This window comes from Kogia breviceps, chromosome X (genome assembly GCF_026419965.1).
Source record: "Kogia breviceps isolate mKogBre1 chromosome X, mKogBre1 haplotype 1, whole genome shotgun sequence".
NCBI lineage: Eukaryota > Metazoa > Chordata > Mammalia > Artiodactyla > Physeteridae > Kogia > Kogia breviceps.
The window spans coordinates 41841137-41859226 of record NC_081330.1 but is presented as its reverse complement, the minus strand read 5'-3'; the positions used below and the strand labels follow the sequence as shown (position 1 = coordinate 41859226).

Below are 18090 nucleotides of genomic sequence, written 5' to 3'. Positions count from 1 at the left end.
GTGACTTTTCAAAATGCAGGCTGCCATGCTACATCCCAGACCTATTAAATTAGCAACTCTAGAAAAGAAATCTGTGTATCTACTTTTAAAATTGCTCTCAGCGGGGTGGTGGGGGGTGGGGTGGGAGGGTTTCAAGACGGAGGAGGAGTAACACTTGGAGAATACCTTCTTCCTCACAAATGCATCAAAAATACATCTACACGTAGAATAACTCCTACAGAACACCTACTGAACACTGGCAGAAGACCTCAGACTTCCCAAAAGGCAAGAAACTCCCCCACGTAGCTGAGTAGGGCAAGAGAAAAAAGAAGAAACAGAGACAAAAGAATGGGGATGGGACCTGCACCTGTGGGAGGGAGCGGTGAAGGAGGAAAGGTTTCCACAAGCTAGGAAGCCCCTTCACTGGCAGAGATGGGGGCTGGTGGTGGGAAGCTTCGGAGCCACAGAGGAGAGCGCAGCAACAGGGGTGCGGAGGGCAAAGCGGAGAGATTCCCGCACAGAGGATCCGTGCCGACCAGCACTCACCAGCCCGAGAGGCTTGTCTACTCACCCGCCGGGGCGGGCGGGGGCTGGGAGCTGAGGCTTGGGCTTCGGAGGTCAGATCCCAGGGAGAGGACTGGGGTTGGCGGCGTGAACACCGCCTGAAGGGGGCTAGTGCGCCTCAGCTAGCCGGGAGGGAGTCCAGGCAAAGGTCTGGACCTGCCGAAGAGGCAAGAGACCATTGTTTCGGGGTGCACGAGGAGAGGCGGTTCAGAGCACCGCCTAAATGAGCTCCAGAGACAGGCGCGAGCCGCGGCTATCAGCGCGGACCCCAGAGACGGGCATGAAATGCTAACGCTGCCACTGCAGCCACCAAGAATCCTGTGTGCGAGCACAGGTTACTGTCCACACCTCCCCTGGACCTGCCAGAGAGGCAAGAGATCGTTGTTGCGGGGTATGCCAGGAGCGGGGTGGGCCCGCCATAGGAACTTCCTGCTCCATGTGCCCACAGATGGCAGGGCACTGCCTACGTGAGCTCCAGAGGTGGGGGCGAGCCGCGGCTGTTATCTCGGACCCCACAGGAGGACACCACGACTGCTGCCACTGCCACCAAGGATCCTGTGTGCAAGCGCGGGTCGCTGCCCACAACTTCCTGGGAGCCTGTGCAGCCCGCCACTGCCGAGGATCCTGCAATCCGGGGCCAACTTCCACTGGAGGATGCATGGCGCACCTCACACTGTGGCAATATCCTGCTGGCCTCTGCTGCCGCAGGCACTCCCCACACACATTCTTACTGTGACTGCTGTATCCCTTCCTCTCTCTGGCCTGAGTGAGCAAGTGGGCCTTAATCAGCCCTTGCTTTAGCCCCCTCTTGCCTGAGTGGGAAACAGAAGCCTGAGGGCAGCCCACATGCAGAGGCAGAGCCAAAACCAAAGCTGAACCCCCAGGATCTGTGAGACCAAAGAAGAGGAAGGGAAATATCCCCGTGCAGCCACAGGAGCAGCAGATTAAATCCCCGCAATCAGCTTGGTAAATCCTGCGTCTGTGGAATACCTGAATAGACAATGAGTGTTCCCACAGTTGAGGCTGTGGACCTTGGGGGCGACTGTGGGATTTGGGGGCAAGTACACGCCAGAGTAAGGCCAGATCAGAGTCTGAGCTGGCCTCACAGTGCCCACAGCAGGTCCAGAAACCTACCTGGAAGTATTGGAGACCCTGTCAGCCACACGGCCAGGTGCCGGGGAGTTTCTTGCCTTTGGGGAAGTCTGAGGTCTTCTGCCAGCATTCATTAGGTGTTCTGTAGGATTTGTTCCACATATGGATGTATTTCTGAGGTATTTGTGGGGAGGAAGGCTATCTCCACGTCTCACTCCTCTGCCATCTTGAAGGCCTCCTCCCAAAATATCTTTTGGAAGGCAACACTTTCCAGATGTCATAAACTGTTATAACACCACCAATTACATTTTGTCACATCCACTCCCTGGTTATTAAATGATTCTGCTCCAAGGTCAAAGGACTCAGCTCAGTGCAGGACTCTTCCCTGTATCTTCGAAAATCCTTACCTTCACTAGGTTGGCAGACAGATCACTTTAAAGACAAAAGAACGGGGCATTGTGGGCTGCCGTGGTAAACCAATGAAGCTCTCCAACAAGGATCCAAATTCATAGAGTCATCTGTGTATTAAAAAAAAAAAGTTCTAGATAACATGGCTGGAATCCACAAACAAACGATCACATCCTAGGGGAAATCCTGTGCAGATATTCTACAGAACACAGTTGAACTTGTCAGACAGTGTGGATGATAGCTAAGTACACATTTAAGTAAAGTATGCTGACCCCATAACTACAACAGCACAGAATTGCCCAACTATATCTGAGTGTTTGGGCAACATACATGGCTCTGTTTTGGAGGGGAGTTCAGATCTTAAATTTAAAGAAATAACTGCACAAAAGAAATATGTAAATGAGAGTGGAGAGAACAGAAAAACTATAGGAAAAAATGAAACTAAGAGTTGTGTTTTTTTGGTTTTTTGTTTTGTTTTTTATTGTTGTTGTTTTTTTGTTTTGTTTTGTTTTTTTGCGGTACACGGGCCTCTCACTGTTGTGGCCTCTCCCGTTGCAGAGCACAGGCTCCGGACGCGCAGGCTCAGCAGCCATGGCTCACGGGCCCAGCCGCTCCGGGGCATGCGGGATCCTCCCGGACTGGGGAACGAACCCGTGTCCCCCGCATTGGCAGGCAGACTCTCAACCACTGCGACACCAGGGAAGCCCTAAGAGTTGGTTTTTGGAAAAGATCAACAAAATTGACAAACCCTTAGGTAGATTAAGAATAAAGAGAGAAGATTCAAATAACTAAAATCAGAAATCAGGGACTTCCCTGGTGGTGCAGTGGTTAAGGCTCTGTGCTCGCAATGCAGGGGGCCCGGGTTTGATCCCTGGTCAGGGAACTGGATCCCACATGCATGCTGCAACTAAGATTACTCATGCCACAACTAAAAAGCCAGCGAGCCACAACTAAGGAGCCTGCCTGCCACAGCTAAGACCCAGTGAAACCAAATAAATAATTTTCAAAAATCTAAAATCAGAAATTAAAGAGGGACATTACAACTGATGCCACAGAAATGAAAAGGATTATAAGAGAATACTATTAACAATTATATGCCAAAAAATTTGGTAACCTAGAAAAAAATGGACAAATTCCCAGAAACATACAACCTACCAAGACTGAACCATGAAGAATTTTTTTTTTCAAAATCTGAACAGATTTATAAATAGTAAAAAGGATAAATCAGTAAACAGATCTCTCCCCAACAAGAAAAGCCCAGGATTGAATGGCGTTATTGGAGAATTCTACTAATCATTTAAAGAACCATTCGTACCAGTCTTCCTCAAACTCTTCCAAAACAAGTGAAGGGAGGGAATGCTTCCAACCTCACTTTATGAGGTCACCATTACCCTGATACCAAAGCCAGACAAAGATGCTACAAGAAAAGAAAAGTACACGCCAATATCTTTAATAAACATTAATGTTAAAAGCCTCAACAAAATACTAGCAACCTGAATTCAACAACTTATTAAAAGGATTATATGCCATGCTCAAGTGGATTTATTCCTGGAATGCAAGTATGAGTCAAGCACAAAAATCAATCACGTAATACACTACATCAACAGAATAAAAGAAAAAAACCACACATGATCATCTTAATTGATGCCAAAAAAAGCATGTGACAAAAGTTAACACCCTTTTATGATAAAAACATTCAACAAACTAGAAGAGAAGGAAACTACCTCGATGTAATAAAGGTCATATATGAAAAGCCTATAGCTAATACCATACTCAACTTTGAAAGACTGAAAGCTTTTCTTCTAAATTCAACAGGGAGAGAATGCCCACTCTCATCACTTCTATTCAACATAGTACTAGAAGCCCTAGCTAAAGAAACTAGACAAGAGAAACAAATAAAAAGCATCCAAATGGAAAGGAAGAAGGAAAATTATCTCTGTTTGCCAATGATATGGTCTTATATGTAGAAAACTATGAACATTCCAGGGGGAAAAATAAACTGTCAGAACTACTAAATTCAGCAAAGTTGAAAAGCATAAAATTAACATGAAAAAATTAGTTGTGTCTCCTTACACTAGCACTGAACAATCTGAAGAGTAAATTAAGAAACAAACCCATTTACAATAGCATCAAAAAGACTAAAATACTTAGGAATAAATTTAACAAAGGAGTTGAAAGAATTTTACACTGAAAACTATAAAACACTGAAGAAAGAAATTAAAGAAGACAAAATTTAATGAGAAGACATCCCATTTTCATGGCTAGGAAGACTTACTGTTGTTAAAATGTTCATACTACCTGAAGTCATCTAGAGATTCAATGCAATCTCTATTAAACTCCCAATGGAGTTTTTACAGAAATAGAAAAAAAATCCCAAATTTCATATGGAATCTCAAAGGACCCCAAATAGCCAAACATTTCTGAAAAATGACAAATTTACAGGTATCACACCTCCTGATTTCACGATATTACAAAGCTACAGTCATCAAAACACTGTGATACTGACATAAAGACAGATATTTAGAATAGAGATACCAGAAATAAACTATCGTCAACATGGTAAAATGATTTTCAACAAGGATACTAAAACCACACAATGGGGGAAAGGATAGTCTCTTCAACATATGGTTTTGGAAAAACTGGACATACACATGGAAAAGGATGAGCTTGAACCCTTACCTTATACCATATAGAAAAATTAATTCAAAATGCAGCAAAGACCTAAACATACAACCTAAAGCTGTAAAACTCCTAGAAGACAACATAGAGGAAAATCTACATGATTTTGGATTTGACAAGGATTTCTTGGATATGACAGCAAAAGCACAAGAAACAACAGCAAAGATAGACAAATGGGACTACATCAAATTTAAAAACTTTGGGGCATCAAAGGAAACAATCAACAAGATGAAAAAGCAATTCACGTAATGGAAGAAAATATTTGTAAATCGTATATTTGACAAGGGGTTAATATCCAGAATATAGGAAGAATTCCCATAATTCAACAAAAAGGAAACAAATACCAATAAGAACATGAAAAGATGTTCAAGATCACTAATCATTAGGGTAATGCAAATTAAAATCACAATGAGATATCACCTCACACCCATCTTGATGGCTACAATAAAAAAAATAGAAAATAGTAAGTGTAGTTGAAGATGTAGAGAAATTGGAACCCTTGTGCACTGTGGGTGGGAATGGAAAATTATATATTTACATATATATATATATATATATATATATATATAAAACTGCTATAGAAAATCGTAGGGGGCAGTCTCAAAAAATTAAAAATAGAATGACCATATGGTCCATATAACCCCATTTTTGGTTCTATATCCAAAAGAAATGAAGTCAGGATCCTGAAGAGATATTGTCACACCTGTGTTCAGTGAGCATTATATGCAATAGGCAAGAAGTGGAAGCAACCCAATTATCCATCAAAATAGATGACTGGATATGCAAAATACGGTATACACATACAATAGAATATTATTTAGCCTTTATAAAGGAGGAAATCTTGTCACATGCTACAACATGGATGAACTTTGAGGACACAATGTTAAGTGAAATAAGCCAGTCACAAAATGACAAATGATGTATGATTCCAATTATATGAAGTATCTAACGTAATCAAATTCATAGAGCCAGATAGATGGGGGTGGTTGTCAAGGGCTGGGGGGAGATGGGAATAGGGAGTTGCGGTTTGGTGGGCACAGAGTTTCAGTTTTGCAAGATGAAAACATTCTGGAGATGTGTTGCACAGCAATGTGAATATACTTAATACTCCTGAGCTATACAGTTAAAAATGGTTAAGTGATTAAGATAGAAAATTATATGTTATGCTTTTTTTTTAACCACAAATAAAAATTTACAAAAGGTAGTGAGGGGGTTTCCCTGGTGGCGCAGCGGTTGAGAGTCCGCCTGCCGATGCGGGGGATGCGGGTTTGTGCCCCGGTCCGGGATGATCCCACGTGCCGCGGAACGGCTGGGCCCGTGGGCCATGGCCGCTGGGCCTGGGCGTCCGGAGCCTGTGCTCCGCGATGGGAGAGGCCGCGGCAGTGAGAGGCACGCGTACCGCAAAAAAAAAACCAAAAAAAAAAAACAAAAAAAAACCAAAAAAAAAACGTAGTGAGGGTGAATGTTAAATTGGGTGTAAACTTGGCAGAACAGTGTTGTGTTTTGATACAATTCACTGAGCTGATGAAAAGAGTTCATCAACAAATGAGGAGAAGGCCCTCAGTGAAAAATTTCTGGGAGGATGCAGAGAGAGTGCCAACACATAGAGAGAGTTTGTGATTTCTGTCTGGATACCTCAGTGAACCTGTAACTGGGTTTTTCTCTTTACACACACATTTCCAGAAAGCTCTGCCTGGTGAATTTTGGCCACACACGGGCCCTCCCCTCCACCTGCCTGCTCTGCCTGTTCAAGCTGCAGTCAGGCTTCTGTCATGAGGTGGCACCAACATCCCTCCAGTATCAGAGTACTCTACAAAGAACTTTATTGAAAGAGCAAAAAGAAAAAAAAAATACACTCTTCTCCATCAAAAGCCAGTGTATTGACCTATGTATAAAATAATTCTAATTCTGTCTGAAAAAATTGATAGGTGTTAAAGAAGCCATAAAAACGTACTCCATGGCATGAATACAACGACTCACCAGGTAGCAGCAGTGCATTGACAGTCAGCGGCATAGGGAAACACACGGCCCTGGGAAGGTAACTGAGAGGAATGGGGCACAGACTGGAGTCTGGACAGCTGTATCCACTGTCCCGGTCACGGGATGACAGACAGGATGTTGGGGAAGAACTGGGCAGCCTGTACACGAGTGGGTGATGGAGGGTAAATACGCTGCTCTCTGGGAAGGACCCTCTACAGTGTGGACATGTCAACCTACACTGATGAGGGAAGAGATACGTCAATGAACGTGATGTAGATTTGGGGTCAACAGCAGGTGGAACTACTTGGATATACATATGAATTTTCAAAACAAAACTGAATTCATAGTAAACAAACCACTCCAAGACATCTGCTACTCTTTGCAAAATGTACTCCTTTCCCTTAAAAATGAAAAATGAAGATGGCTGCAACCAGGTGGCCAGATCAGAATGTCATCTCTGAGACTTTCAGACCAGGGTGCTCAGCAAGGGGAAACGAGGGATGGAGGTGGGGATCTTGGTATAATGGCTTCAACCAGAGTTTTCTGGAATTTTTCACCACCTGGCAGCAATCCCTCTGTATCTATCATTTTCTGGGTAATTGAATCCTGAGATTGGAATCCAGCCAGAGTCTGAACTGAAGACAAAGTTACACTAGCAAGAGGGGGGTGATTGGGCTAGAGGAGACCGAGAAAGAGAAACACATACACACTGAGATATGCTGTCAATTCCATTTTGATTCTACTTCATCTCCCCACAAAACTGAATACAATGAATGCTTTTCCAAGGTAACGAATATACGTGTACACGTATGCACACGATGATCTTCATCATCACTTCTGAGAATCCTGGAGGTTCATCCCAGACCAGGTGGAGAAAGCCTGCACCAATGCCTGCAACTCCATGGAGAGGGTGGAAATGGAGCTAGCACAGCATGTAGGCTTTGGGATGAAGAACACAGAATCAGTCTTCTTGGGGTTGGAGTCACTCACAAACAGCTCGTCATTCACGATGCAAAGACTGGAGGAAACATGGACTCTCAGAATACTGATGGTTCACACACCCAACAGTGATCCTGTTCCCACTGGCACTCAGCAACTAGATTCTTTCCAGACCCCGCTTGTGTCTATCTCCCAGGTTCCTTGACTGGTACCTCTGCCCCTCCCCACAGAGCCCACCTTTGGAGACACTGTCTACCACCTTCACTCGATTTATAGGTTTATCCCCAACCCAGGGACAATTTCGCATTTACCCTTTACCACAGCACAAGGGCTGGACATTCTGATCCCCATTCTCGGAAGAAGACACGGAGTCACACAGAGGTCATGTGACTTGACCAAGGTCACACAGCGAGTGAGTGTTGTGTCAAGGAGAGACCCCATAGGCCGATTCCAGAGCCCATGCTCTTCTTAACACTAGGCTAGACTGCTCCTGGGATCTCCCTGCTGGTTTTCCACAATACCCAGTAAACCTAAGGTCTGAGCCACCACATTCCCACAGCCCTGAGCCCAGGCGGGGATGGGCATTCCCGCCCACAATAGGGCTCTCACCTGGAAGAGCTGGCAGGGATAACGATGAAGGTCCGGGTGAAGGCACGCACACAGCCCTGAGAACTTCCTTCCACTTCAACAGCAAACAAACAACAGTACCCCGTAGAGCCACACATGATGTACACGCTCACACGGTGGCCCCCAGTCAGGGTGTGACTGGACACTCAGGATGAGAGGGCAGTTGTTCACGGGGGCCAGGGTGTCGGGAATGGGGAGGGCAACTATAGGAGCAGTCTGCGCCCAGTGACAGGGCCCCTGACAACCACTTCACAAGTTCAAGGGATGCATTTTTCACAGCCGCCCAAGAGGTGAATATTACTACCCCATTGTGCAAATGCGGACACTGCGAAGTTAAGTAACAGCCCAAGTTCTCAGAGTAAGGATCTGGGATGAGAGCCACCAAACTCCACAGCCTGTGTCCCCAACACCCAGGGTGTGCAGGGCAGACAGGCATGGACACAGCTCAAACCTGGGTTGTCTGTGGAAAGACTGAGGGCTGGAGAACACAGTGGGGAAGGAGAGGGGAGGGAAGGGAGGGCAACAGAGGTGAAAGAAAGGGGAGGGAAGGGAACGGAAGGGAATGGAAGGGAACGGAAGGGAAGGGAAAAGAAGGGAAGGGAAGAGAGGCATAAGGAAGGGAAATGAATGGGGGGGAAGGGAAGGGGTCAGGGAAGCTGGGTGGTTCTGGGAGTGAGCCTGGCCAGGGGGAGGCAGCAGGGGGGCATATGGGGTGGGGGTTTACACACACTCACCTTCCTTGAACACCCCACTGACGGAGAAGCAGAGCATCGTTCCCTGAAAGGGAAGAGCCCAGGCGCCCAGTCACCACCTCCACCTCCTACCCACCTGCGCCTTCCTGGACCCGCCCGAGGGAGGAAGCAGGCACTCACCGTCTGGAACCACGTGTCCACCACGAAGGAGCTGAAGTCATGCTGAGTCTTGGGCAACACACAGAGGGTGTGCACAATGACACGTTTCGTGTGCTTCAGCAGCTTGACCCGCAGGTCTGTGAGGGGAGGGGAAGCGAGCGAAGGTCAGGGGCTGCCACGCCCCAGGCCCTATGATTGACCCCTTCACCACCCTTTCCCACCCAGTCTTCCCATCACACCCTCACGGGGGTCCTTGAGCTTCTTCATATTCCTGCTGTCCTTGAAGGACTCGCACAAGCTGCTTCTAGGAGACAAAGAGCAACAGTGGGTGGTGGGTGTTTGCAGGAGCTGGCCTGTGTCTGCAGGGGAGCCACACGGCCCAGGAGTAGAGCCTGTGCTGTGATACTCACGGGGCTGGGTCCTCAGGGTGGAAGGGAATGGTCAGGGAGAAGCAGGCCTCCTCGTGATAAGCACCCGCAAGACCCTGTCGGTCTCCATAGTCATAGATCAAGTAGTACCTGAGGGGGAGCAATGAGGACAGTCTACCTCTGTCGTCTGGACCTCAAATGAGACTTGAAAGCTCCCCTGAGCAGACCTGTGCTTAGGTGGCCTCACCTGTCCTAGCCCTCCTCCCCTTGCTCAGCTTCCCAGAGGTACTTACTGCTGCAGGAATTGCAGGACTAGGCTCTTCAGCTCATGAGATCCAAAGTAGTTTCCCTGGAATCAAAACAGTCCTCAGGACCAGGGCTGACACCCCCTTCTCATGCACCACTTAAAACCCAGCTTGATCCTCCATCCTCACCTTGCAGGTTGGTAAGCGCTTGCTGGCTTCAATACCACACTTAGCCAGTGGGGATGTCTCCTGGCCATCCTGGGGAAGAGAAGAGGAAGTCAGCAGTGCAGACCAGGAGGTGGTACTGGATGATCAGGGAAAAGGATGGGCCCAAGAGAGGGTGAGGGTCAGAGGTCAGGGGTGAAAGGGCCCTGGAAATTCCATGGGCAGGACTACAGTTTGGATCATCACCGTGGGTTCCCCAAAGCCTGTGAAGAACGCGGTTGAAGAAGACACAGAGCCTTTGTCAGGTTCCCATGGGAGCTGTACCATCCCCCTCCGCCCAGGACTTTTAAGGGTCAGTTTCAAAACTGTAACTGGGGCAAGACCTAATGGGGTTCAGAGTAGTTTGTGGGTGCTGTCAGTGCCAGTTAGAGGAGTCAGTGAACAAGCAATACACTTACCAAAGTTAGTAACTTGGGGAACAATTCCAGGATGGAGCTGCCGAAATCAAGACAAAACAGAAAAGTTACTGAAACCATGGAGGTGACCCTCCTCCTCATGGGAGAAAGTACACCCACACCGCAGTGTCCCAGCCTTACGGGGCCCTGAACACGTCCCCCATCGACTGTTACAGAGGGAGAGCATGCCCTACCTCCCTCCCAGCCTCCCTCCCTCCCTTCCTCTCCTGCCCCTGGGCAGCTACCCCCCCAAGACTGCCCCACTCCCTTCTCCAGTGCCACAGGGCCCAGCATTTCAAACCCATGCTGCAGGGGTTCTTTCCCCTCCCTTCCTTCCTCCAGGGCCCCACTGAAGGCTGTGGGGAGAAGAGGGAATGGGGTGTGTGCCCGAGGCTCTGCTACCTCACTGGGGGTCCAGCACTCTGCCAAGGCCTGGACCAAGACCTGGACTCCCCCCATGGATGGCCCAGGATGCTGGGGCACGGAGGTGAGTGAGGTGGGGTTCAGGAGGCAGGGAGGGAGATGGAGGGGGGATGAAGACAGAAAAGGAGTGAAGGTACGAGGGGAGAGATGACAGAGACATAGGGGCCTAGAGACAAGGGAGAGAGAGAACACAAAGGGAAGGGAAAGAAGCTCTCCCATGGTGGGGGTAAGGGAAGAAGAGAGAAAAAAGGGGAAATGGCGCCCCTTTTGCAGCTCTTCACTTGCCCCAGAATGGCTCAGACACAGCACGTAAGAATGTAAAATATGCACATATTGGGCTGGGGGCCCATTGGATGTTGGTTGAAACTTTGTCAACTTTGTGATGCAGAGAGGAGAGCATAGGGCCTGTAGTCCTCCCAGAGGTCCACGTCAGCTGCCCCTTGCAAACGGGCACTCTCGGGAGTAGCTCAGGCTCCCAGTGGGTAACAGAGGATACATCTGACCTTATGTTGGTTGACTTATCAGGGAAGGTGGTGCACAGGGGGTTTCTGTCTGCACACATCCCTTCTGGCTCCAGCCGCTCACCCTTGTCCATTTCTCCTGCAGACTTCACCTGTGATTATGAGGAGGAACAACATGGGCCAGAGAAACAGAGCCAGGACGGCCGTGCACCCCTAGTCCCTTCCTTTTCCTACAAATCCATTTCCCTTCTTCTGTCACCATCACATGAGCCTTCCCACCTTCCCTTCAAAGACAGATCTGGGTACCACAGCTCACCTCAGTGATGGAGAGGTTCAAGTTCTTGGTGTTGGAAGCATTCGGCATCATGTTGGACAGGCCATGCAGCTGGTAGGGTTGCTTATTGCTCAGGTCCAAGGACAAAAGCTATGATGAGGAAAGAGTTAGAGTGAGGACGCCAGCAGGGGATACCTGAGACCGATCTGCCTCTTCTACCTAATCTCTCCCACCATCACCACCAGCCCCAGCATTGGGTCTACGGTCCTTACCTTGGGCATATTCCCTGGATGGATCTGCAGGGAGGCGGCCATGCCATTTCCAGGGTTTCGCACCGTTCCCGTATAACGGGTCATCAAGTCTCCAGGAAGCCAGGAGGAGGGAAACAGAGGCTGAGAGGCTCCTGGTTGGTACAGCTCCAGCACCAACCCCTCCCCGAGTTACCATTCCTGAGTATCCTTCCCGGCTAGACCCCTCTGCCCTCACCTGCTCTACAATTACTGCTGTAGCCATACCAGGGTCAGAGCGGACTCTCTGGATGTCAAGAGATTGCTGGGAGGCATCATATCGTTCCTTCACGGGCAGCTGCAGTGTTAGGGATGGGGCTCAGGGGCTCTGAGTCTGAGGTGGTGATGGGGGGCAATAGGTGGGTCTGGCTGTGAGTGCACAGGTTGTGTTGAGTCTGCATTACCTTTATCTGCTCCACCTTTTCTGACTTCAGCTCCTTCAGCACAGAGTGGGGTGCACCACAGGGCTCAACAAAGATAGATATCTGTTGAGAACACAAGAGGGGCTGGGTAAGCTCCAGGAAATCTGAGCCCTGGGATCAAGCAAGACCATGCCCCTGTCCTGCCCTCTTGCCCCCAGCTAACCCTGCTCGTGCCCTCGACACACACCCTTTCATTATCCTTATTGTAAATCACGCCATTGACATTCTTCAGTGCGAAGGCAATGTTGGCGTTCTCAATGAAGAACTGGGCCTGCATTTTCTCATAGTGAAACTGTAGGGAGAGTGACAAGAGAAGCATAATATGAGGCCAGAGCCATTTCTCATCTGGGCCTGCCATCTACCCCGTTTCCTCTCATCGGCCTCAATGTCCTCTCTTACTTCAACTGGAGTGAAGGGGACACTGCATTGCTTCTGAATCAAATTCAGCAGCCACTTCTCATCGTATTTAATACCGAAGGGAATCTAGGAGCCAAAGAAATAATTGGGGAAAGAAAAGTGATACAGTGGAATCCAAGGTTAAGATAAGACCCAGCTGTGTCTCACTTTAGGACCTTTTTTCGGGCTTTAGGTAATTTCTTAAGATAGGACAATATCTGTTATCACTAACTTTTACACCAGACATGGACTTCCTAAATTCCCTTTTCTTTCCATTTAAATACATTTCCTGAAATAAGCGACTTCATACCTTTCACATGTACTTACCTTTATAAAGTTCTAAGAGATCCTACCTAAGGCAGACCTGGCCTGCCCCTCTGACAAGGACCCCAGAGACTCAGCCTCCTCCCACACTCTGCTTGAGCCAAACTGCGTCTTCTGGTGTGACGTTGCTCCATCTCCTCGGCAGTAGTTTCCTCCTTTGCTTTTAGACAGCCTCTCCCGTGCTCCCTGCAGTCAGTCTGCTCCCTTTATATTGCTTCTCTGAACCTGCCCTCACATGATCTAGGAAGTTAACTCCTAGTAGTAACAAGACAGATGACCAACTCCCCTGCCACGAGAGAAAAGTTCCCAGCATCTCTACACGTGCCCAACATGACTCCCTCTGTCATCTTCTTCTACATGTTAGGTCCATTTAGCCAGCACACTCACCCTGATCTTGAACCAGCTCCCCAAGGTCTCATCCTGCCTGTTTCTCTCCATTATTCTCTCTGAAGGCTTTTGCTCTGTCGCCTTGTTAACATGGGTTTCGTCTTGTTTCTGAAAATTGCCTCTCCGTTGGCAGGACGGAATGGCATAGGGAGCACTGTGGGGAAGTGGAGAGAAGAAAGTGGTCCGTATATTCTTGGGAAGTCTTCTCTACATTTTCCCCAATGATAGCAGAGCTACAATAAAGACTGCTCAACCATTAACCTGATCCCATCATTCCACACTCTTCCAGGTTAGAGAGAAGAATGACATATTTATTTAACTACAAGGTTGTGTTTTCCACTGGTTGATACTTGTCAGCCATGCTGCCTCGTCACTTACTATCTTACTCCAGTGTCCTTGTGAACATCACTTGTTGCTTGATCTCCATCTTGTTGTTGCTGGGATGAAGGATGAATACCAGACCTGACTTCTTCAGACCAATTGTTATACCTCCTTTCGTAAATATGCCAGCATCTTGCTCTTCTTTGTAAGGAGGTCACTTGCTTATTGTACTCTGAAATTGAGAATATCACCTCAATTGTCTCAGTACCAGAAAAATTCCTGGGTAAATATCACGGCTAATGAAGAAATATCAACAACTTTATAATCTAAATAGGAAATTATCATAGTTAGGAAGGGGAAAAAAAAAGGCCGAGAGACTTCACTGTGTTTCTGCTTCTCAGGAAATGAGAGGTGGGCAACATTCACAGCCGAGAAGAAAACAAGCACAGAGGAAAGGGTCTGGACCCAGGGTTTAGTCTGTAATGTTAGTCCCTGCTGTGCTTGGTTCAGGTTATGTGATCTGGGACAAGTGGCTTTTCATCTCTAACTCTCTCTTCCCTGCACGGCTCTAGAGGCACAAAAAAAACCTACCCTGAAATCTACCCTGGCGTGATGGTTCAAGGGTCAAAGGTGACCTCCCTGCCTGACGGAAGAATTAGAGATATGAAAGATAAGTCCGATGAAAAGGTCCAGAATGGAGCCTGGAGAGACATAACATGGAGAATACCAAAAGCGAGGGGGAGATAATTAAAGGTGATGCATTGAACGTACCTAGCCCATGGTTAATGTGAGTCCCGGAAAGAAGGGGAGGGAACAGTGGAGAAGTGGTATTTGAAGAGATCTTGGTTGAGAAGTTTCCAAAAGTAACAAGATTGTCAACTCAGTGTAACAGTATTATGGTAACAGGAGAGAAAGTATGCTTTAAGGAAAAGCAGTCCTAAGATATGGATTCATTTCATCATCCTGTAACAAAAACTCGGAAAATATGTGACCAGAAGACTCAAACTAAAAGAAATGTTACAGGCTGTTCTTTGGGCAGAAGAAATATCCTCCCAGGTGGAGGCACATAGATACAGGAAGCAAAGACTAATGACATTTGTGAATATGTAGGCAAATTTAAATGAGTGTTCACTATATAACACAATGATAGTAATTTCTTCTGGGGATTTAAATATACAGAGAATGAAAATGCATTACAATAAATGCGGAGGGTATATGGAGTCAAAGTGTCCCAAGGTCCCCTAATTGTCTGAGGAGTTTTAAAGAACTAATTAACTAACATTAGACTGGAACAGCAAAAATGTACATTGTAATCTGAAGGGTAAACACTACAAGAACGGCAAGAGAATGTTTATCTTGCCACATGAGGTAACAATTTAATAGTTATAAAATGTTAATCATTTCGAAGGAAAGGAAAGGAAAAAGAACTTAGAAGAGGCAAAAATGAATATACAGTAAGATAGTATATATAAACCAAATTACATCTACTTTTACATTAACAATTTCAGATTAATATTCCAAATAGAAAGACAGCTATTATCAGACTGGACAAGAAACCTTCCATCAAATGCTCCTGAAAAGAGACACATGCAAATTTTCATCATCTAGAAAATTTGAAAATTAAAAAAGTGGCAAAATGTATACCTTTTCCACAGTAACCTACAGAAAGCTGGTATAACCCTATCAGTAAAAGAAAAGGTACACTTTAAAGAAAAAAGCATCACTAGAGAAAGAAGGAGATGTCTTTGTGATAACAGGTTCAATGCAATAACGAGATATTAATAGAAAATTCTAAGTTTGTATGCATGTCCTAAAATAGAGCCAAAATATGCAAGCAAAATCTAACAGAAATAGAGCATGGACAAATTCACAGTCACAGTGGGAAATTTTAACACAGCTCACTGAGTGATGCACAAAATGGCAGACAAAAACTCAGCTAGAGGGAGAAGGTTTCAAAATGTCAGTTAAGTTAACAAATGTATTTAATTGACATCGAACAATGCACATAACAACTACTCATCGGACATTCCAGAATAGATCATATGCTGGGCAACAAAGCAAGCCTCAGTAAGCTTCTATGGACTCATACAATTTACCCTGACTAGTTAATGTAATATTCAGTGGTAATGGTGGGTTTTCTGCCCCTCCCCCACCTCGTATAAATCCAAGGAATATTAGTTTACACAATCCCACGCCCCACCTAGGTGACCCTCCCTACTCTCCAAACCTTAGACCTGAGGAGATCACATGACTTGTGCCTTTTCCTTAGCCAGGGGAACTAGTTCACCTCAGCCATGGCCATTTCCATAAGAGGGGAGGTTTTCCACATGGAATCAGGATGGGTGTGTCAGAGCCCACTTGGCCCATTTCCTCAAGAGAGTGGGAAATAGTGAGCCTGAGCCCTCTGCATGCCTTCTCTAAAGGGGGTTCAGCTTGTTGGGGGTCCTGTGGGTTGGGGTTAGGGAGGGAACCCAGAACCCCTCCTGCCCTGTGGGGATCTGAGGACAAGGTCTCATGCTGACCAACTCACCCATGGGGTGGCCTGAAGGCAGTGATCTGTCACCACCCTCCTCACAGGCTGCTCCTGAAGAGAATCTGTGGGTCTGGAGCTGGAAGTTTGGAGAATATCAGGAGCGGCTGCCGAAGAGGAGAGTGCAAGCCCCAAACCACTTTGTCAGAGCCACACAAACAAGATGGAGTCCTAACAGGAAGTCCCTTCCCCAAGGGCACAGAGGAGGAGAGCCCTGGGGGCCAGAGGAGACTTAACTTCCTGTCATTACTGCCCCCTGAGTTGGCTACCAGCCTAACAGCCAGGGAACTCTTTCCCACTGTACCACCCTTGCAGAGGAGGCCATCTGGAATCAGGAGGCTTAGGGGACCTTGGTACTTCTGGTTACAAACACAGGGAGCTCTGTATGCCAGACTCTGGATCAGCTACACTCCATTGTGTTCCTTCGTTCTGCAAACCCAGATAACTCTGTGTGCCAGCTGTAGGCCAGGCTCTGTACTTGCTACATTGTCTCTATTCTTTCATGAATTCCTCACAAGGGGACTCTGATATCAGAATCACCAACTTTCCAAGGTTGCTGAGGCTTACTGAGGTGCTGGAGCTGGTCTAGGGTCATTCAGATGCTACCTGGGGAAACAGAGACTGAAATGGAGCTCCACGGAATGGAAGATGATTTCTCCAAGCACAGATTTACTAAGTTATTGCTGCAGTGTGGGAGATTGTCTTCAGTTAGTACAAAGTAACAGAATTTTCTGAAAATAGTCAGATGGCTGGAATTAACCTCAGCCCACCTCAGAGAGATAATACCAAAAAACAAAAGAAATACAAAAACCAAACAACAAAGAACAGACCTGAAAACTATAAACGAAATAGCAATCAGAGTTTTTTGGGTCACTGTAATGACAGTAAAAGAAAACAAATCATGTATTTTCCTTTAAAAAAAAGAAAAATGTCCTCAATGTAGATAGATGCCCCTAGTGGTCAGAGCCGGAATTGTAGCTCTGAAAGTTCCAGACCACAGAGGTTTCGAGGCAGAGGGAAGGAGAGAGGAGATTGGGCTCCAGTGCATCAGTTAGACGTTTCTGGAATTTTCCACTACTTTCTGGAATTTTCCACCCCGTGTCCACAATCCCTTCCTGGATCTCTATGCACTGAGAAAAGTCCAGCCACTGAGAGAGGTGAAGAAAAATCTGCACATAAGTGTGTGTGAACATTTGGGGGTAAAAGAAGTGTAAGACAGAAATGCACACACCACACAGATAAACTGTCAAGTCAAAATTTGAAAATTTTTATTTTTTATGAAATAGTGTCATGTGAACTCTTTGATAACATGGTAAATATATGTGAACTTTTTTTTGTCAGTTGCTTATTAGATATTTTCGAGTGTTCCTCTCAACAAATTAGCCTAATCACAAAATATTAAACATTAAAAATGTATACTTAGAAAATAAAATCATTCTGCACCTTCCATCTACATGGTCCCCTCACCCTGACTCACAAATACCCAAGATATCCAATGTAAGAGGATTGGTGCCCATTTTCCAGATGTGTTTCTCTTTAGGAGATGTACATACCTAACTTAAAGCATTTGTGTATAGTTACGTAGTTCTATACATATTCTTTTAAAATTTTGCAATTACATAGGTAATTTTATGCAAATTCATTTTTTCACTTATTATGACAGCTTCAGCTTTTCATCTCTTCAGTTAATGGTTTGTCATCTTCCCAGAGGTTATCGGAGAAGCATTTTGCTTCTTCGGCGAATTATTTGCAATTATCTTTTGTCCCTTTCTCTACTGATTAACAGAAATCCTTTTAGTTCTCGCACATGAGTACAAAATCTGTAATAATGTTTGAAATGTTGTCTCCCAACTTTCCAGTCTTTTCGTTTTCTTTTTCTTTTGACAGGACAGAAATTGCTTTAATGTTCATGG

At 46.2% G+C, this 18090-nt stretch overlaps 1 protein-coding gene across 1 annotated transcript; it reads right to left on the bottom strand.

Moving 5' to 3' along the window:
* Positions 1–7530: 7530 nt before the first annotated feature.
* Positions 7531–13446, bottom strand: LOC131748450 (nuclear RNA export factor 3-like). Its single transcript, XM_067023159.1, has 17 exons — positions 13327–13446; positions 12619–12702; positions 12407–12511; positions 12202–12282; positions 12026–12095; positions 11783–11871; positions 11553–11660; positions 11279–11388; positions 10356–10392; positions 9922–9990; positions 9781–9836; positions 9530–9637; positions 9365–9423; positions 9141–9256; positions 9003–9045; positions 8251–8323; positions 7531–7720 (listed from the first exon to the last, which is right to left on the bottom strand). The coding sequence occupies exons 1-17, from the start codon at positions 13375–13377 to the stop codon at positions 7534–7536; spliced, it is 1446 nt and encodes a 481-aa protein (XP_066879260.1). The 5' UTR covers positions 13378–13446; the 3' UTR covers positions 7531–7533.
* Between the last annotated feature and the right edge of the window lie 4644 nt (positions 13447–18090).